The sequence below is a fragment of the Podarcis filfolensis genome (assembly GCF_964270895.1).
Source record: "Podarcis filfolensis genome assembly, chromosome: 8".
NCBI lineage: Eukaryota > Metazoa > Chordata > Lepidosauria > Squamata > Lacertidae > Podarcis > Podarcis filfolensis.
Genome location: NC_139611.1, coordinates 50,397,375 through 50,418,452, shown reverse-complemented (window position 1 = coordinate 50,418,452; position 21,078 = coordinate 50,397,375). Strand labels below are relative to the sequence as shown.

The following is a 21,078-nucleotide window of genomic DNA, read 5'->3' as shown; positions in this document are numbered from 1 at the left end:
AGGCTTTTCTGCGAGGTGGGGGAATTCCCCCACCTCCTAGAAAAGCCAGCAGAAGCCACGGAGCCCCTTTAAAGAGCGCGCGGCTTTTGCCTGCTTTTGCGGGAGGTGGGGGAATTCCCCCATCCTCTGGGGCTGGCGATGGGGGATGCGCTGCTTTTCCCACCGCCAGCCTCCAACCCGGGTTGGAGAGTAGCGGGAAGGCGTCGCGCGCCTTCCTGCTGCCCCCCATCCTCTGGGGCTGGCGATGGGGGAAGCGCTGCTTTCCCCACCGCCAGCCTCGAAGCCGGGTTGGAGAGTAGCGGGAAGGCGTCGCGCGCCTTCCTGCTGCCCCCCAATCTCTGGGGCAGGCGATGGGGGAAGCGCTGCTTTCCCCACCGCCAGCCTCCAACCCGGGTTGGAGAGTAGCGGGAAGGCGTCGCGCACCTTCCTGCTGCCCCCCATCCTCTGGGGCTGGCGATGGGGGAAGCGCTGCTTTCCCCACCGCCAGCCTCCAACCCGGGTTGGAGAGTAGCGGGAAGGCGTCGCGCGCCTTCCTGCTGCCCCCCTATCTCTGGGGCAGGCGATGGGGGAAGCGCTGCTTTCCCCACCACCAGCCTCAAAGAGCAGACTCTCCTGGCTTCAGCGGAAGCAACGCGAAGCCTCCGGAGTGCAGGCTTCTGAGGCTTCGCGTTGCTATCACTGAAGCCAGGGAGCCTGCATTCGCTCCATAGGACACACACACATTTCCCCTTCATTTTTGGAGGGGAAAAAGTGCGTCCTATAGAGCGAAAAATACGGTAAGTTTTTTCTGAGCTTTTGCTTCCATTGTTGACAGCCACCTTGGGGTTTTATTTTCAAGCAGATCCTTGTATCTTAACCAAACATTAAACAGTGCTTTTCTGACAATATGGTTTTTGAACGCTTTATGTGCTTTGACCTTATCATACCACAAATATGCATGCCAACCAAATACATTATTGAAACCTTCCAAATCCAACACATCAGTGTTTTCAAGAAGCAGCCATTCTTTCAGCCAGCAAAAAGTGGCTGATTCATAATAAAGTTTTAAGTCTGGCAGGGCAAATCCACCTCTTTCTTTTGCATCTGTTAATATCTTAAATTTTATACGAGGCTTCTTGCCCTGCCAGACAAATCTAGAGATATCTCTCTGCCACTTCTTAAAACAATCCATTTTATCCACAATTTGCAATGTTTGAAACAGAAACAACATTCTTGGCAATACATTCATTTTTATCACAGCAATTCGGCCTAAAAGCGATAGCTTCAAATTTGACCATATTTCTAAATCCTTTTTCACTTCAGTCCAACATTTTTGATAATTATCCTTAATTATCCTTAAAGACACATGCCTGGAAAATATGCAAATATAGAGCAGCAGTTGACTAACCTGAACCCAGATGTTGTTGATCTACAAAGCCCATGAATTCAGAACATTGACCATGCTGTCTGAGGTTGATGGGAGTTTGCCCAATGGCATCTAGACAGCATTGTTTCCTTTCTCTTTCTCTTTGTCTTGACCTTCTTATAGAAAATAGCACTGCTTTAGAGTCAGAAGATTAGCAACCTGTTTGAAGCATGGGAAGCTGCCTTGATCCTGAGTTGGTCCATTAGTCCATCTTTCTTAGGTCAATTCCAGACAACCTGCTTATTGAGCAGTAATCAAACTCCCATCAACCCCAGCCAGCATGGCCAATGAACAAGTTGTCCAGCAACAGTTTCGGTGTGCTTGAGTCCGCTCTTTCCCCATACATAAAGTTGTATCCAATTACATTCTACTCAAAGTTTACCCATTGAAATTCATTGACCTTAGTCCTGCCCATCAATTCCAACAGGTCTACTCTGAGTAAAGCATAGTTGGAGACAGCCCATTGATGGTACACAAATATAACATGCTCACAATATGAGTGATTGTGAGCTTTAGAAGTCTTTATTCTAGCTCAAACTTTTATTGATAGTTCTCTTTGCTTAGTCCTGATTTAAACTCTCGAGTTGCAGGGCTAGCTTTGCATTATCTTATTTTGTTAAAAAAAAAATCTGAGTCCTTGAAGATCAAAGGGAACCTTCACATAGCTGAAAAGCCATGTGCATAGCTTGTTCAGTATGGATCTAAGTATTTGGTTAAGTCCACAGGGACAATTGCTTATAGCTGCTGCAGCAAACACAAGGTAAGGTCTTTGACATGTGTAGACACTGATAGCTCTGTCTGCAAGCCCTCTGGCAGGGATATTTGCTTCTTTTTGTCTGACTTGGAAGCAACCTGGATGAATAGGCTGATCTCCTGGGGGGCATATTTTACACCTCTCTTATCTCCTCTCTCTCACTCATTCTATTCGTAGATTGCAAGAAGAAGTGTGTGAAACACGAATGGCATCATCAGTTTTTCTTTTGGCCTTTGTCCCTCATTTGTTGTAGGGGATCCAAGTCCCAATTTCCTTAATAGTGTACACCATGCATGTTTCATAAGCAAATGTATATAGGTCATGCCTACAAGGAACTAAAATGTTTTCCTTCCATCTGTTATGAGGTTGGATGCATTGCCGTTTGGTTATCTGTTGTTGTAATATGGTGTTCCATGCTTTGTGTCCTGAGCTACTGCTATCCTTGAGTATGTGAAAGATGACTCTTTGCTCAAGAGAGTGCAGGAAAAAGTGCACAACATTTTGTGATATTTGCTGGGTCAATATTTCCCTGCTTCACAGCCAGAGGTGTGTCATAATCAATGTCTAAGTGCCAATCAAAGGCCATTCAGACATCTTTTTATTGTGTGTTTGTGATGTTTTGTGCTAATTATGATATTGGGGCCATTACATGTGATCGCGCTTTCAATACTATATGTTTGAGATAGTTTGGTTTTCTGTCAATTCATACCTTGTAGATTCCTGCTGAAATCCTGCATATATTTTTTTCTTGAATGTGCTGCGCTGGTGGGTTTTCTTCCCACTTTTGTTGTGCTATAATTCCTCTCTGGACAGCAATAATGAAGTAGTATTCAGGAAGCATAATAATTCAGGAAGCAGTATAAATCCCTTACTAATGTATTCTTATTGCATCAATGACATGTTGCAGAATATACCTGCAAACAAATTGGAGGAGCACTAAGTCTTCTCTCTTAGTTGTTGTATTTGACAATACATTCTGCACGCATCCCCTGCATGATAGCCTTGAATCGATGTCTTATTTCCCCTGACAACTACACTTCTTTGAGCTTGGAGTTCTAGTGGAGATTCTAATGCACTCTGACCCCAGGGCACTTCCAGACAACAGTTATGCTCATTCATATAAGGCAGAGGTTTTCACCCTTTTTGAGTCCATGGCTCCCTTGACCAACTCCATTCTTTCTGCAGCACCCCTGTGGGCCTCAAGAGCCTAGTTATGTCACCCCTTGCCTGAAGAGCTGCCAGCCTCTAATCCTTTTTCAGACACCCTTCCTGCTGCTGCCCCTAGTCTCTGAGCTGTCTCCTCCCCACCCCGCCCCAAAGAGAGGTGCCTCTTCGCACTGGAGCCTTGGAAGAGGATGCCCCCAGTCTTAGTGGCCCAATGGAGACTGGCCAAAGGTGAATGTGAGACCAGCACCTTACCTTGGGAGGCAGCAGCGGGTGCTGCAGGGCCTGCATGGTGAAAAGGCTTCCCTTCAGCACCGGGCACTCAGCTCCCAGGCAGGCCTTGCTCACAGCAAGCACAAGAAAGGCCAACACAACGTCTGCCTGCCTGCCCAGTCTGTCCATTCCCAACAGCAAGGGTTGGCGGACTGGCTGGCTGGGCTATCTTGCTTGCTTGCTTGCTTGCTTGCTTGCTTGCTTACTCTGAGGCTACCTCAGCTGCTGGCAACCAGCACCCCCTGGCCAGCCATAGAGGCACCATTCACTTGTAGCCAGGGCTGCTGCAACAAAGAGCTGTGCAAGCCTTTGGGCAGCAGAGACACAAGACAGCATCAGAGGAGGGAGGGAAAGAAAAAAAGAGATACAGAGACGAGTGTTGCCTGCAGCACCCCTGAACATCATTCAAGGCACCCCAGGGTGTCATGGGTTGAAAACCACTAATATAAGGCCCTGTCAGCACTATACATTTAAATCAGCATCATACCACTGTAAACAGTCATGGTTTCCCCCAAAGAATCCTGGGAACTGTAATTTAAGGGTGCTGGGAGGTGTTAGGAGACCCCTATTCCCCTCCCAGAGCTATAGTTCTTAGACTAGCTTAACAGCCAACCAGTCTTCTCAGGGAAATTGGAAATGTTCCCTAAGGGAAACAGGAGGCTCCTAACAACACTCAGCACCAATTCAGATAGCAAATCTTGCTGGTTGGTTTGGTGCTGCACTTGTTCTAGATTACTGCCAGAATTGTTTTTACAAGAAGAAACTGTTGTATCCAATTTAGTAACTGCATAATAAATAATACAGGAGCAAAAGAAAGTTTTCTGCAATGCTTAAGAGGAACTTCGAGGGTGCTCAGGTCGGTCCTGGTTCTTGGTATGTGTCAGAATACAAGGACCTTTTTCCATTTGTGAAATTTTGGCAGGCATGATGCTTCCATCAGCAGATGGAATCTGTCTTTATTCTTTCAGACTAGTTTGGTTCCTGGTGTATTTGCTCTTAGTAGGGGAAAACAAATTTCAAAATATGGTCCCTTCTTCCAATGCCTAGTGGGAACTCTTCTTCATTTAAATTGCAAGGAACATCATGTTTCCTTTGATATTCTGAAAAGGCACTGGTAATACATAAATGTAACATGCTGGAAGGCAGGTCATTTAACAAACTAAAATTATTCAGCTGGTTGACAGGCTTGTTATTACTTTGCTTTTTTTATTGGGCTTCTTACCTGCCTTTTACCACAAGGTCCCAGGGTGTGTTGCCACAATATAAAAATGCAACATTAAAATCTGTTGAAAGGAGCTGGAGGCAAAATGCAGTCCAGGAAGGCTGTAACCCCTTAAAATATCTGGAGAATGTGATTTTGGGGGTAACTTATTTATTTATTTAACAAGACTGATATACCATGTAATCAACCATAACTTCTAAGAGGTTTCCATAAAACGGTAGAAAATATTCATAAGGAAACACTGATGATAAAATAAAACTTTAAAAGCAAATAGACTTAAAATTTATGAAAAGATGGGTGAAATCACCAGTTTCAAACCAAATATTCATAAGCAAATCACATGTGTAAGTAGGTTTGCCTAAACAAATATGTTTTTAGCAAGCACTGGAGACGCCTGCCTAAAATCTGTGGGAAGGGTATTCCAGAGAGTAGGCGCTGCTGCTACACGGAAGGATCGATTCCTTGCAGGTGCAGAATGATCATTATGTTGGTTCCATAGATCAAATGGGCAAATGTCGGATGAGGTGATCCTTCAAGTAAACTGGTCCCAAGCTTTATATACAAACAGTAACACCTTGCATTTGGCCCTGTAAGGGAACCTGTGGTGGTAAAGCACTCTGGGTGAATGCAGCGCAGTGCCATGCACGAACTGACAGTTCAGGAAAGCTCTTAAGAGCAGGGCCTGGGTTGACTTTGGTGCATTCATGTCTAGTCCTGCAGATGAGTGAGAGGCGTTGGCTCTTGGTAGCCGAAGAACAGAGGCATCACTTTTCTCAACATCTGTAGTCGAGTGAAGTCAGCAGAAAATGGGCTGCATGTTTTCAACTTAAAAAAATAAAAGAGGGGGCGGAAAGGACACAAGGGAAGATTACAGCCATAAGATTCTTTCAGTCTGATTAACAGGTTGCAATTTTGTTTTAGGGGAAACCTGTTCTGCAGCCTTTTCCTCCTTCCTCTACCACCCCCCACCCCACCTTCGCCATTTGATGGCAAGGGGCGTGTCCCTTTTCTACGTCTTTATATGGCCTTGCAAAGCATCCTGATTTTATTCCACTTTAAAAAGGGGGGGGGGGAGGAATGCAGAAGGGATTATTGCAATAATGCATCAGGGGTGGAGGTTGGGAGTATTTCTGTCTAATTGCAGGAGTTTTCCTTTCTTTGATATGCACCTTTGGCCCCATCTGAAAAAGTGATCCGGAAAGCTGATTCAGCAGGATTCCTTCTAATTTGAAGAATTAATTTGGTGTGGACAAAAATGCTGCTTAGCCACTCTTCTGCAGTGTATGGAGGACTGAGACCTGCCTGTGTGTTTGAGTGTGTAAAAGTACTACAGTGGTACCTCGGGTTACAGACGCTTTAGGTTATAGACTCCGCTAACCCAGAAATATTACCTCAGGTTAAGAACTTTGCTTCAGGTTGAGAACAGAAATCGTGTGGCGGTAGCGCGGCAGCAGTGGGAGGCCCCATTAGCTAAAGTGGTACCTCAGGTTAAGAACAGTTTCAGGTTAAGAATGGACCTCCGGAACAAATTGAGTTCATAACCAGAGGTACCACTGCATACAAAAGTAGCGTGTGCATTTGTTGCTCCACCCACTTTTGCCTTTGGCCCCGCCCACCACTTGCATGTGTTCCTTGAAAGGTTTGCTCAGAAGGAAATGCTGACCACATGGGCTGGGAAAGATTCCCCACTCCTGCTCTCCCCACCCCCTTTTTCTTTTGCCTGAAATGTTCCCCTGCCCTTTAGAAGCAGTGACAGAAAGGCACAGGGATTTGCCACCAGCTGCATAGTTAATACATTGCATGCCTTTAAAGTGCAAACCAAGCCTACGAGTTGCTAGGGTAAACTTTGGTTTGCTGCAGAAGAGGATGCAGGTCTGGTGGTGGATGGGAGGTAGTAACAGTCCCTCACCAACATGCCTGTCAGGTGTTTACCTTTTCTTTGGAGCCAGCCAGTGTTTCTTCCACAGGGCATGTGGCACTGAAATGCCACTGGACTTGGGGTTTGATGGAGCTTGGTTCTGTTTCCTTCTCTGATTTAACTGGGTGTCAGTCAACACTTGTCAGGTGTTCATCTGTGGTGGTTGATGCCCACTGAGACTGGTAGTGGCAAAACGTCCTGGGCCGGTCCTACCCCAGGCTCTCCCTCCCTCTGCTGCCCCCAGTCTGCATGAACTAAGTCCAAAGGCTGCATAGAATTAGGTCAAGATCTGTAGGTTCTTTCTCTGTCTCCCACCTCATAGTAGCAGATCAGGGAGGGTGCATTAATTATATGGGTGTGCTGGATTTTGACTGACGGATTTGCTTGGTTGCACTTATATGCCAGTTTTCCGCCAAGGCACCTGAGGCTATTTACAATATTAGGATAAACAAATCATACAAAATATTCTCAGGGCAACTTCAGGAGCTGCTGGCACAAGCTCCATGGTCTGGGCTTTATGTCTTCTGCATTTCCCCCATGGCCTGCAGGTCTTAATACCCTCAGATGGGGACAGGGATAGGCAACCCCAACAGTTCTCTCAGTAGCTGGTGAGAACCACAGACAGGGGGAGTGCTGTTGTGCTTGGGTCCTGCTTGCAGGTTTCATATTATGGCATCTGGGTGGTCACTGTGAGAACAGGGGGCTGGACTGGGTGAGCTACTGTTTTGATGCAGTGGAGCTTTTCTTAGGTGCTTATGATTCTTCTGCAGAAGTTTTCAGATATATTAGTAGTAATTTATTTTTTGCACCTCTTTCTTGGTAGCATCCATTTCTCTTTTGCATCAAGATTACCTGCCCCTTTACCTTTCCTAGGGTCGGTCTGCATACTATTTAGTTCCACTTCATTCCAGTCAGCTTTCTTCTGAAGTATTACCAAAAATGGTGTGCGCTCTTGAAAAAATCCATAAAAAGATTCAAATTTCCAGAAGTGGCACTTTCTTAATTTTTGTTGCTGCAAAAAAAAGAACAGAAGACAAGACCAGAGTCTTGTCACTGTGCTGGCTGAATTTGATGGGAATTGTAGTCAAAACAGGTTGGCAAGTGCTGAAGTTAAGCTTTGCAAGGGTTCACATGGATGGCTATTAAAATTGGTAGTTGGAGAACAAAGACGCCTTTACTCAGTTATCTGGCCTTCAACATAGCAATGTAACATGATTTAATGAGTCAAATGAATTTCAAAATTATTACTACAACAATTATTTAACTGTGTGCTAGGTACTGTATGGAACAAGTATACAATGCAACTTCTCCATAGTGATAACCCTGTCCATGGGAGAGTAATCTGAAGGAGTGCATAAAATAAAATGCCTGGTGCACCATTTTTAATTTGGTGGACTACTGAATCATGTTGATTCACCTGGCTAGGGGATGGTGTGTCTGTGTGTGTCTGTGTCTGTGTGTCTGTCAAGGGAGCAAAAGCTGTAGCTCAGTGGAAGAACATCTGCTTTGTATTCAAAAGATTCCAGGTTCAATCCCCAACATCTCTAGTTGGGGCTGGGAAAGACTTGATTCTGAAACCCTAGAGCCTTTGGGGAACCTTTGACTCTCCAGATACTGCTGAACTACAACCTCCATCATCCCTGGTGGGAACTGCAATTCAGCAACACAAATAGAGGGTCGAAGGGTTCTCTTCCATGCCCCAGAGAGCTGTTGCCAGTTAGTGCAGGTACTGAACTAGAGGGACTCACTTCTTGATCTCACTTTTTCAGTGGCAGTGCCCTATTGCTAACCATGAAAAAGTACTTTTGTACTTCAATTATCAGTGATCATTAAAATAGAATCCCAGAGTCTGCTTTACTGTTTCATGCCTGAAATGGGTCTCCACTTGCTGTCCATCCCACCACAAGCAACTTCCCTGTCACATCCTATAAAACAAGCACCTCTCTTTGTTTTCATCTTCTAAAGTGTCAGAGGCACATGCACTCCTCTAATGCAGTAGTTATCTAGGATCACACCTGAGGTCTGATGTGCCATCACTGGCTTCTTCTGCTTTCGCCAGGAAACGGATTACCCTGTTCTTTGCCTTAAAAGTAGCATTATTTTCCCCTCCCCTGCTTTCTGCATTTTGCATTTACTTGTGCCAAGGCCTAGGTGACAGCATTGATGCATCCATGTGCATAATAAATGTGCAGAAACTGAAAACCAGGTGGAGGTTTCGGATATGTTGAGATGAGTCTGCAGAAAAAGTGCTCTTTATTCTAAAGTTAGCACCACGCATGCCATGGGGGGGGGAGCATACTTGATATCTGATGTGGATTTTTTTTAAAGAAGTATGCGTACACCAGCCTTGCCCCTGCTGGTGGGAGTTGTAGCCCAAAGCACCAGGAAGGCTGGTGTGCACGGTTTCCCCCAGCTCTGCAGCTATTGTTTAGCCTTCCTCCTGATTGGTCCAGCTGTGCAGTACAAACAGTGAAAGAGTGTTGGGTAAATACAACGGGACCATGCTTTGCAATCAATAGAGCAAGTGCTAAAGATCATGTTGCTTAGGAAAGCTTGTCCTTGGAATGGGGGGAGAGAAAGAGAGAGAGAAGGCAAGAGGAAAACTAAACACTAACACTGCAATGCCCACCATGGTTGGTTTTTTTTTTTACTGACTCAGTCTATCTGTGTGCATGTGTGAATTCTTCTTAACCAGTGTTGCTTTTTAAGAATAGCTTTGGAAACAGTTATCGTAGTTCGCTGTCTACAACTAACTAAGCTTAGGTAAGAGTTGAGGCTGCACTTGTTGTCATCCAAGAGATACCTAAGGCGTCTCTTCTCTTTTCCCACCCCCTTTAATGCAACCACAGAGAGGGCTCTGAATCTGATGGGATCAGTAATGCAAAGAGAGGATGCCTTAGGGCCCCTCCATATTGGAGGTGTGTTGGGAGTTTTTGCAGCTGCCTTCTGCAACATGTCATTAATGAAATGCTCACTCCAGCACCACAAATACTAGAATTGGAATGATACAGAGAAGATGAGTGTGGCCCCTACGCAAATTTGTCCCACATTTTAAAAATTAAATAAAGGGGGGGGACACCCAACATGTTGTTAATTAAATAGTATTGTATTTATGCTGAATGGTCCACACATCATTATTGCCATCTAGAGGAACCACAAAAGTGGGACAGAAAACCAAATTGAGAGCGTTTATGGTGTGAAAGGTTGCAGGATTTTTACAGAAAACCACAGGGCACAAACGTATTACAAGTGAAACACTATGCCCACCCTGAAATCTTCCACACCAGTTTGGTGATTATTAGTTTTTTGTTAGCATTTTGGTGTGTGTTTCTCCAAAATTTGTGTCTGCTACTTTTCTTAACACAATGCATTTAAAGATTTTCATGAAAAAAATATTTTTACACTTTCCCCTAATGCAAAGGGGGCTAGCTTATGCCCCCCCCATGACATATGCTGTTTATCCACAACCCTTAATTGTTCCTGTGCATTTGGGGCTGCTGGGAGTTGCTAGTTGACTTCAGTTGGGGAAGGCTCTGTTACAGGACTTCCAGGATGCTGTTGCTCTTTAGATGGGATTCAGTCACACACCCAGTAAATTTAGGTTGTGCAATTAGAGGTAGGTGTGTGTGTGTGTGTGTGTGTGTTGCAGAACAAACCCTCTTCTCCAAAAGGGAGAAGAGGACTTTTTCCAGTAAGAAAAGTAGCAGGAAAATATCCTGGAAAGTATGAGATGACACTTAACTTGCTGCAACATTGTCTAACCTCCCTGCAAACAAAAAAAACTAAAACAAAAAAAAAAACTGGATGGATGCTTAATAACCAGGTCATCTGGAAGCCCCCTATAGTATGCCCCTGAACTATGAATGAAGCAGAGTTTGTGGAAGTGGTCTGAGCGTGAGCTCCTGTCCCAACAAAACCTGTATTCTTTTCTTCTTCCTGGTTCTCTCAGCAGTGCAGCTATGCTGTGTGTTCGTGTGTGTACAATGATTGTACTGCCAGCCACCACTGATTAGGAGTAATCAGACTAGCAGGCAGTGTTTAGTGAGGCGTTTGCAGGCTGAAAGATGGCCATGAAGTGGAAGCTGGTGGGGCAGGGAAGTGAGAGAGCTGTGTTGGATGGGGAATTTTTTAAGAACAGAGCACATCTCAAGGCAGCTGCAGCATTAGTTCTTCCAGGTGTGTGGTGTGCAGGGCTGCAAATGGCAACAAGTGATCATTTGCTCCACTGTTGTTACCTGGAGCCCTGCAGGTGTTTGGAGGCTACAAGTAGCTGTAGTTGCTAGGGCTGATGGGAATTATAGTCCAAAACACCTGGAGGGCACCAGGTTGGGAAAGGCCATGGTAGATCATGGGTGGGGATCCTGAGGCCCTCCAGTGGTAGTTGGACTCCAACTCCCATCTGTTCCACCTAGGATGGCCAACTGGCCAGGGATGATGAATGTTGTGGTCCAAGAACGTATTCCTGTTAAGTACAACCCTGAAATTATTATCTGTGAGTGTATGTTTTAACCTTTTGATCTGTTTTTGGAAGGTTTTTAAAAACTTCATTTAGAAGTTTTAATTGTTGGTAAGTTTGCCGCCCTGGGCTCCTTTGGGAGCAAGAGCAGCATATACATATTAATAAGATAAATATGCTATAGTCCCTCTCCTTACTATGTCTCTGTACTTATTTTGTTTGTATTCTTGTCTTTGGGAGATGCCCATTCCATTCCCTCCCCACCAAAGAGTTGTTTATTGTCTTCCTACTTATGCAAACTGAAGCCTATTGAGACTTTTCTGTCGTGTTTGGTTGGCACTGTATTGGTTGCATGCTTGGATAATGTGTTTGCTCTCAGTGTGTGTAGGGTGACCAAGAGGGATTTGCACAGACGAGTCTGCTCCATTAGGGCAAATGGGGCACTGCCCCACCACTCTCAGCCAGCTGCCTGTCTGCCTGCCTGCCTTCTTACTTACAATCTGTCAAAGGGGTGGCTTTATTCTCATTTCTGCAGTGCTGCCTTTGTAGGACTCATCAGATCTAGGATTTCTTTGGCTCTGCCCATCATTTGCCTCCCTGCCCTATCAGGCTCAATGGGTACCAGCCACCACTGGATTTGCGTGCGGGTTTTTCTGCACCCCAGCTTTGGGAGGTGCAAACTTGGGCTTTGAGATCATGAATGTTTTACATGGGCAAGAGATCTAGCGTCCAGCCACCATAGCTTTTGTGTGTGTGTGTGTGTGTGTATTGCCAGAAGCAGAAAGAAATTAGCTACAGCTTGATGGATTGCATTTGTTGCGTGTGGCAGCTTTTTAGCACAAGGTCACAGTGATCCCATTTTCAGTCATGTGGAATAACAGTTAACAGACGAATGAAAAGCAAAACCCCACTGGCAGGTGGGGGGGGCCTTTCTGTTTCAGAAAGTTTCTTTGCTTTTATTATGCCTGCAGGTGCGTTTGTAATCCAAAAAACTCATCTCTCTTCAGCAGTATTTCGTGGGCACAAGCTTGCTCTTGGTGAGGCCAAATTGGAGACTGCAGCAACACCAGATTTAGCAGAAAACAAGCTGTTAGATTTTTAAGAGGGAGGCCATGAAACAAAGGCAATGATTTGGGCCCCAGCCTGTGTGTGCCCAGCAGTGTGTGGTGTGACACCACAACATCACATTTTGAGCATGCACACTGCCGCTGCTCTCTAGCACCACTTCTGTGCTGCCGCAATGGGGGTGGCAGAGCATGGGTGCACATCCACAGTAGAGCCCAACAGAGGCCCAGAGGCGGAGGCCTCAGCCCAGTCGCCACCATGGTGGCAGAGTTAAGGCCGTGGGCAGCAGACGGAGGCCGGGCACCCACAGTGAGAATTTTCTGGGTGCCCATGCACCCAGGATTCTCTGGAGTTTGCACCAGTGCCATGAAACAACACCCATGCCATACATTTGAAGCTCCTGGCTCCCCACCCTTCATCCTGAAACCTGGGGGATTGTAGTTAATTCTTTACAGAGCTACAGTTCTCTGCGGCCTTAACAAACTACTGTTTCCAGGATTCTTTGGAAGAAACCATGTGCTTTAAAGGCCTGGTACGGATGGGACGCAGGTGGTGCTGTGGGTTAAACCACAGAGCCTAGGACTTGCCGATCAGAAGTTCGGTGGTTCGAATCCCCGCGACGGGGTGAGCTCCCCTTATTCGGTCCCTGCTCCTGCCAACCTAGCAGTTCGAAAGCACGTCAAAGTGCAAGTAGATAAATAGGTACCCCTCCGGCGGGAAGGTAAACGGCGTTTCCGTGCGCTGCTCTGGTTCGCCAGAAGCAGCTTAGTCATGCTGGCCACATGACCCGGAAGCTGTACGCCGGCTCCCTCGGCCAATAAAGTGAGATGAGCACCACAACCCCAGAGTCGGTCATGACTGGACCTAATGGTCAGGGGTCCCCTTTACCCCCTTTATGGATGTGATCAAAGACTCCATTCAGATACTGTGCTCTCCATTTGATAAGGGATGCTAAACCATGATGCCTGAATTGATAACCTATGAATTATGCCCAGCTAGCTGAGGGCCATAGTTCTGAAGCAGGTTTGAAACCATGGTTTGTGCTAACACATTGATGGAGTGTCAAGCCAGAGTTATGGCTGTGTTACACTGCCCCTGGAGGTTACTACTATACCTAGAAATAGGAGTGTTGAGCCAACAGAGTGTTGAGAAACCAGTGTAGCCTAGTGGTTAGAGTGGTGGACTAGCTGAGAATGTCCCCTGCCTGTGAAACTCAGGAGAGCCACTGCCAATCAGGACAGACAATACTGAGCCAAACCAACCAACCATCTCACTTAATGTAAAGCAGGTTGTGGTCGCACAAAGGGAGTAGGGGTTATATGCTGTCAAGCTTGGAGTTGTCTTGAGGAAAAGAGAGCAGACAGATGCTGGCATTTGGCCAACATGCAACTGACTAAACTTGCTGAGCCACTTTTCTCTCTGCTGCCAGATAAATAGCCAGAATCCTGTCCAACCAGTTTCTAAATCTGCTGCTCAATCAGTTTTCCCCTTCTTGGCCCAAATATTCACTGTAGGTAAAATGTATTATAGGAGCTGGCGGGGGCAGCTAAACTTTTAAAACAAAGCCCTTTACAATAATTTTTCTCTTGTTACTTCATGATTCATGCTTAGCACTGCAACTTTATTATTGGTTCTGTTTATGAGCCAGGATAGCAATATCATTGTCGATTATGATGCAGAAATCCCAGGTTCAGACTCTGGCATGCAGAGAGAGGGGGGGCTGGGAAAGACTTCTGAGACCCCCAAGTGTTGCCAACAGTCAATCCAGCGAGGACTGGGCTTAGTAGAATATGACTCTTGAATCATAGAATTGTAAAGTTGGAAGACACACTGACACATCTAGTCCAACCTCCTGCAATGCAGGAATATGCTGCTTTCCCATATGGCGATCAAACCTGCAACCTTGGTGTTATCAGTACCACACTCTAAACCACTGAGCTAAAGGAACCATCAATCAGACTTGATGCCAAGTACCCATGTGTTGTACAGGTTCAAATCTTCACTCTGCTGTCAAGCCTGCTGGGTGATGGTGGGCCAGTCAGGATCTCTCAGCCTAACCTCCCTCAAAGGGTTGTTGTGAGAATAAAACTAGGATTAGTCACATGTACTACCCCATAAGACTCTGGATCCCACTGATCCACAATGTCTGACATCCCACTCCAAAATGCTCTGTTTCAGAGCTTTCTGTTGCCGCCACTGGTGATAGCTCCCCAACCTGTCTGGGTGGAGATCAGCCCTCTAGACATTGGCAGAGGCCAGTGGAGAAGGAACTGAACTGCATGTTAATCTCCCCAAGACATCAGTAATCAGGGCAATTTTCAGGTTGCTGCGCAAAGCAACCATATATTAAACAACAATGTAAGCAACCTGAGATTTTACCTTGAGGGCTGCTTGAGTGGAATGGCGGGCTACGGGTTTTCAAGACATGCGGGGAAGATTCTGTCTCCCCATAGAAAGCCTCTGCTCTGGATCACTCTGTTTTTAACAAATATATTCATGTATTGACCTCAGTCCCCTATTATTGAGATGCTAATGAACTAACTGTTACTGTTTACCAAATGTGTTCAGATACATACTGTGTTTGGATTCCCTCTAACCTGAGTCACCTGCAAGAGACTTCAGATCTGGTGCTTTGGACAATGGATCTGACTGAGTCAAAAGCTTGTTTTTGCTGTAATTCCTGTAATCAAACACACCTTGGGCACAGCTACACTCCTAAAAAACAGACTCAGGGGGAGGGGTCTCAGAGCTCCAACTGCATTTGTTTAAATGTTGGCATCAAGACAGTTTCTCTGAGGCTGCTGAACTCCACGCTCTTTAACAAGGGAGGCCTCTGAACTCCAAAATGTACAGACTTCTGAAATTTCATGTTAATGAGAATAAAGAATAGAAGTGTGTCTTGGGATTTAGTTATGAAACTGGCACAAGCCCCGAAAATGGGTTTTTTTCGGTGCATACTGTTTTGCATCATTGGGCTCTATGAGTGAACCTTGAAGGGAGGGAGAACAGGTGGAAAATACTGTTTCTGATGGTAAAAGGCTGTTGTGTTTTTTTGTTTCTTTGCAGACTTCTTGAGACTGGTGGGTTTCTGGTTGTGCTGGGGCTTATTAGCACTGTCTGATAGCTGCAAAAAATATTATTGCAGGAAGGAGTGACAATCCTTTGTTGTTTTAAAGAGATCAGCAACTGGGAAGCCCCTGATTCCAATCTGGCCTCAGCCTGCTGTGAAAAGATGTATAGGGTTGTGAAAACACCATACGTGACTTCCGCCAAATAATCTTGGGAATTGTAGTTTACTCCCTCACATAGCTACAGTTCCCTTAAACTACAGTGCCCAGGATTCTTGTTGGGGGCGGGTGAAGAGTCTGGTGCTTTAAATGTATGTTGTATATGCAGTCTTGGACTAAGCACTTGGGTCTTCTGCTCTCCTTTGCCTCATCTGCTCCTTTATTGAGTTGCTGACCATTGTTTGCTTAACTTTCTCTCCTTATCAAATTGGTTAACAGAAACTTGTTAATCAGTGTTAACTGTTTGGTAGCTTTTGCTAAAACAGCACTGATCTTGCACTGGCATACACTCTCTTGTTTTTTAAAAGGCTGTGGTTGGCACCCTTGAATGGCAGATGCACATAATTACTGAGCTATTGCCAAATTGGTGCATGTGTTTAATCAGGGATAGAATAATATGTGAAACCAAAACTTTCCTGCTCCCAGTTTGACTGGATTGCTCTGCTCTGATCCTCATTTTACTTTATATTTATTGTATTATTATTTTTTAAAGAAGTCTGAGTTACCTTTCATCCAGGCACTCAGTGCCTGGTTTTGCACATCACACTGGACCAAATCATGGCTTAACACAAACATGCAGCTTCCCAGAGAATTGATCACATGTGCTGTGTTCCTCCCCTGATCCTCAAACCATGGACCAAGTTGGGAGGATAAGCTAAGCCAAACCGTGGCTTGACTCAGAGCAGCACAGGAGGAGGAGGAGGACCAGGGAAAGACCACAGCAGCCACAATCTCCTCTCTGGGAACCCTCACATTTCCCAAGCCTCTCCCGACTGCATTTCCCAGAATGGGCTGGGCCTTTCAGACATTTTTGCAGAAGCATTCCATTGGGTCATGTTTCAAACTCGCTCATTTGGTGACTAGTATTTTAAATGGCGAGAAGAGGGACTGAGTTGGAAACTTGCAAATCTGAATACAACTGTTTGCTTTTTCTAGTTCAGCCAACTTGTATCCAGTGATCTAAAGGCTCTGGGAAGAAACACTTACACATTCTGCACAGATGGCCAGCTCCTCATTCGGCAGGTCCTTCATCCAGAGGCCTCAAAAAAGGTACGTGGCTAGCAGGATCCTAGCAGTAGCCTGGAAAACATGAATGCAGCCAGGGATGGTCAGAGTAGGTCTGAAAAGTACAACCCCTTCGCCATCACCATGGCAGATTGTATAGTCTCCAAATGTGAGTGGAACTTGTGAAAGATGCACAGCACTGACCCAAATCATCTTGCTGCCTGAGACAAAATGCTTTTGCAACTTGTAAGAGACACAGAAGTTTCACAATGATTAGGTTTGGATGTTATCATGATGGGAATGGGACCTGCTTTCCGCTGGGCTCCCACACTCTCCCCCCCCCCACTATCTAGCATGTCTAAAAGGAAGAGATTTTATTTACCACAATTTACATTTCCAAAACCCTAAACCTGTTAATCCCAAATACTGTTTGTTGGAAACAAGTCAATTTCAAACTGATTTATTGAAGCTGGCTTGTTTCGGTTGAGATAAACCACAGTACAGGGCTTTGACATAGCACTAAAGTGTGGATAACAAAATTAGAAACAAAAGCTTCCAATCTCTTCCTTGCTGGAGAAGAACAGGGGAGCAGGGAGTTCAGAACAAATCAGTTTGGTATACAGTGGTACCTCGAGTTACAGATGCTTCAGGTTACAGACTCCGCTAACCCAGAAATAGTACCTTGGGTTAAGAATTTTGCTTCAGGATGAGAACAGAAATCACACGGCAGCAGCGGGAGGCCCCGTTAGCTAAAGTGGTACCACAAGTTAAGAACAGTTTCAGGTTAAGAACGGACCTCCAGAACGAATTAAGTTCTTAAACCAAGGTACTACTGTAACATCCTAAAGCTGTCACTAATTATGAACAGAGAGTGCCTCTCTCCTCCACTGCCATGGCTTCCTCCAGTAGTATAAGGGTGCTGGGAACTGTAGCTCTGTGAGGGGCGAACTACAGTTCTCAGGATTCTTTGGGCGAAGCAGTGTGCATGAAATATATGGTGTGGATTTGACCTTAGTTGGAGAAAGCTAAGGATCTGCATCTATGTAGATCTGCATGAGGTTTTGTAACAATATTAATTATAGTTATAATAATGCCTTTGTGTTTGTCTTCTACTATTGGAGAAAACTAAAGACCTGCATCCGTGTAGGACATGAAGGAGGCTTTCTAATGCTCCATATGTGTTGTTGTTTTTCTCCATCACAGAATCTCCTACTGTCTGACTGCTTTTATTCATTTTATGATCTGCGCAAAGAGTTTCATGACTGCTACCCTAATGTGGCCCCCGTGAAAGACCAAACTATCCAGTCTATGGCAGAATGTATCCTTTCTCTTGCTCCTTCTAAAGCTGGATTGGCTCTTTGTGTTGATACAGGTCCCAGTGGCCCTACCAACTTTTAATCCAGTGGGGTGATTTCTTCTCCCCACTTTTAAGGAAAAGGAAAACTTTTTTCTTTCTTTTTTAGTTTTAAGAAAGAGCTGAGCTTACACCACAATGCCACACTCTCTTTAGGGTTTGCCTGTAATGCCCTAGCTGTGACTCAGCACATGTGACCCATCTACCCTTTTCCTGCTAGGTTGCACCAATGGTACTGTAGAGTTGGGGTAGTTTATGTGGCATAATACACATCAGGTTCCTAGATCACTGTCCCAAGAATAATCCACCCTGCAGAATGCAGGTGTGGGCCATCCTTGTTCTAGAAAACATAGCATTCACCCTAGCATGGATGGGATCTGTAGTCCAAGATCTTTGATCATTGGCCGTGATATCCGGAGCTGTAGTTCAATCCCTGCTCTATCACTGTAGTGAAATAACAACAGCCCATGTAGCTGAAGATATCACGTCTAGTGCTTTTTTCTAGAAAAATAGGTGTCGGTACTCACCATGAAGTTGTTACAGTAATTGCCACACATTTCAACCAAAAAGAGAGAGGTGGTGGTACTGTGTACCCTTGAGTACCCCCTGGGGGAAAAGCACTAGTAATTGTGTGTAGCCTTTACTTCATGGAGACCATAGCCATATATTCTGCTGATGTTTCTTACTATGCACTTGTGCATTTATCAATTGCGGTCGGATCATCATTTTTCTGATAGAACTCTTCATAATGGCAGCCTGCTGTCTTGACAAACAGAATCAATATTAATCAGCCTATGGTGTATTCACTGCCATAATTGTGTGTCCTTGTAGCTCGTGAAACCCTTTGCCCTGTTTTCCTGAACATGCTGTCTAGATATAGGCTTTAGGATTAACGAAGCAGAGGAAGATTTTGGAGTGTGGCAAGTGAAAGCCATGGTGGCCATTATTTTCAGCATGCTGCCGGATACATGTGGTAAGTGGAAACAATTGCTTCTGCTGAATGTGGGCACTTTTCCATCATGGCTGACAAATGCCAGTTTTTCTCTCTTCAATCTTCTGTGTGCATTTCCATTTGAAAAATAAAGTATTTTTTAATGTGTTTTGATCAGTTGCAGATCACAGGTTCACTGTCCCAGAAACTGTGAAATACAAGTATGAAACTGGACCCTGGTAAGTAGTAGCTTCACAGTGCAGCAATGGGTCCATGATTGGGAGGGGGGTGCAAACATCTCTGTCCCCAAGATGATTCTGTCACCCTGGTGTGAGGAACCATTGGCCCTCTATATGTTGCTGAGCTACAACTCCCATCAGCCCCCATAAGCATGGCCCATAGCCAGGGATGATGGGAGTTGCAGTCCAACTACTTCTGGAGTGCCAAAGCTTCCCCATACCTGGTGCATCCCATGAATCTGGTTTTCTTTTGATTTCTAGACCTTCTGATTCTAGGGAGAGTTTCTTTGTTGGTGGGGCAGGGAGAGAATGGGTCAAGGTGGTGCAAACATGTAGATAAATCTAAAACAAGTTGGGCACTTCTGTTTTTGCTCATTTTAGTATTCATATATGAGTTTTCCCAAAGTGGTTAGTGTGCTCAAGTTTAAACAAAAGAAAAATTCCCAGTGTTTGCATCAGAAATTGCAGTGGGTATAACCAAATGTAATATATAAATCTTGACTAAATTAAACGCTTGCTTTAAAAAAAAGAGCCAGCCTAAATCTTTCAGGAAGCTCATTTTTGCTAATACGAACATAATCAGTGGGCTACCTATAAGTTCTGGATTATATAATTCCCATCATCCCATCAGCTGAGGCTGATGATAGTTGAGAATCCCAACAACCTGTGGAGGGCCACAGCCTTTTCCAAACTTGCACACACACACACACACACACACACACACACACACACACACATATGCACTCTTTATTCCAGTATATCACAGGTATGTATTTGAGGCGGTGGGGTTGAAGGGGAGCCTTCATAAGTCTTCCAAATATAATTGCTTGTTTCTTTTTTCCACAAGCACATAAAAGAGTTTGATCCATTATTTTAGTGGTGTTTTCTTTAAACACCAAACTTGTTATGAGAAGAATTTGTCCATGTTGCTGATACAACTTATTCCTCATAAGACATGGAATCCCAGTGGGCCACAGTAAAATGTTTGGCATGAATCCAGAACATGTTCCCCATTTTTTCCCATGCATCTAAGAAACCTATACGTTGATGCAGATGTGGCCTTTGACCCTCCAGCAGCTTGGATGCAATAATACCAAAATAATTAAAGCACCTAGACACCGATCGTTACACCGTTGCAATCGGACCTTTAGATACCTTTACCCATTTTTGCCTGTTGCATTAAAAGTTAATCAGCCCCTCGTAAGGTTTTTCTCACAGAATATCCTATATTCTTTTCTTTCAGTCCAAAGGGATGGGGGAAAGGAGCAGTTATACTGTAGAACTGTATTGCAAACTGCAGTTGGACGTAATGTAAGCAATGAAAGGCAGGCTGCCTCAAATTGTGTGGGAAGGTTTGGTGCATGCTTGGTCTTTGCACTTGTGCTGCCACCAGAGAGAGAGAGAGAGAAAGAGATGACTACATGAAGGGACAACTCTGTTTATCTTGGTGCTCTTTCTGAGCTTCTTGGAAGTCTCCTGCCTTGCAGGCTGCCTCGAGTCAAGGGCTGCCACCTCTCTTGAGCCAACCTTCTCAGCGGGCATTTGCACACTTTGCTCTTCACTCTTAGTGTGTCTCTGACTGAGTGTGCATTTGTCAGGCTGAAATGAAATCGTCAGGAGTGTGTAATCTGCTGTATTAGTGAATGGGCAGTTGGCATCTAGGCCAGCTGACTGACAACTTGCTTCAGCAGGAGCTTGAGAATTTCCCCTTCCCCAGCCTTTCTTCAGTCCCATTTCCTGGGCCACAGGATGTGTGGTTGTTTTGCTGGGTCCTTAAGAGATGGAGAAGGGTGTGATTGGATTGCTTTAAATTAAAAACACGCAAATAAGCTAATATGGCAAGCAGGGGAAGGGAGAGAAAAAAGCCACAAGCAAATTTACAGATGGACACAGGCAGATGGACAACAAGGGGCTTCCTGCAGCTTGTCAAATCTTTTGGCTGGTTTGATTTCTGATAGTGTGCTGTTTTTCTTTTATTGTATTGGATAATCTGGATTCTCTTTTT

At 44.9% G+C, this 21,078-nt stretch overlaps 1 protein-coding gene across 5 annotated transcripts in view; it reads left to right on the top strand.

Moving 5' to 3' along the window:
* ESRP2 (epithelial splicing regulatory protein 2) overlaps positions 1-21,078 on the top strand; it is a 53,951-nt gene that overhangs the window by 10,332 nt on the left and 22,541 nt on the right. For all 5 annotated transcript variants that reach the window (XM_083624890.1, XM_083624892.1, XM_083624891.1 and 2 more), the window contains 4 exons: positions 16,481-16,594; positions 17,753-17,867; positions 18,778-18,876; positions 19,013-19,073. In XM_083624890.1, the coding sequence (XP_083481016.1) occupies positions 16,481-16,594; positions 17,753-17,867; positions 18,778-18,876; positions 19,013-19,073 (389 nt within the window). The remainder of the gene's footprint in view (positions 1-16,480; positions 16,595-17,752; positions 17,868-18,777; positions 18,877-19,012; positions 19,074-21,078) is intronic.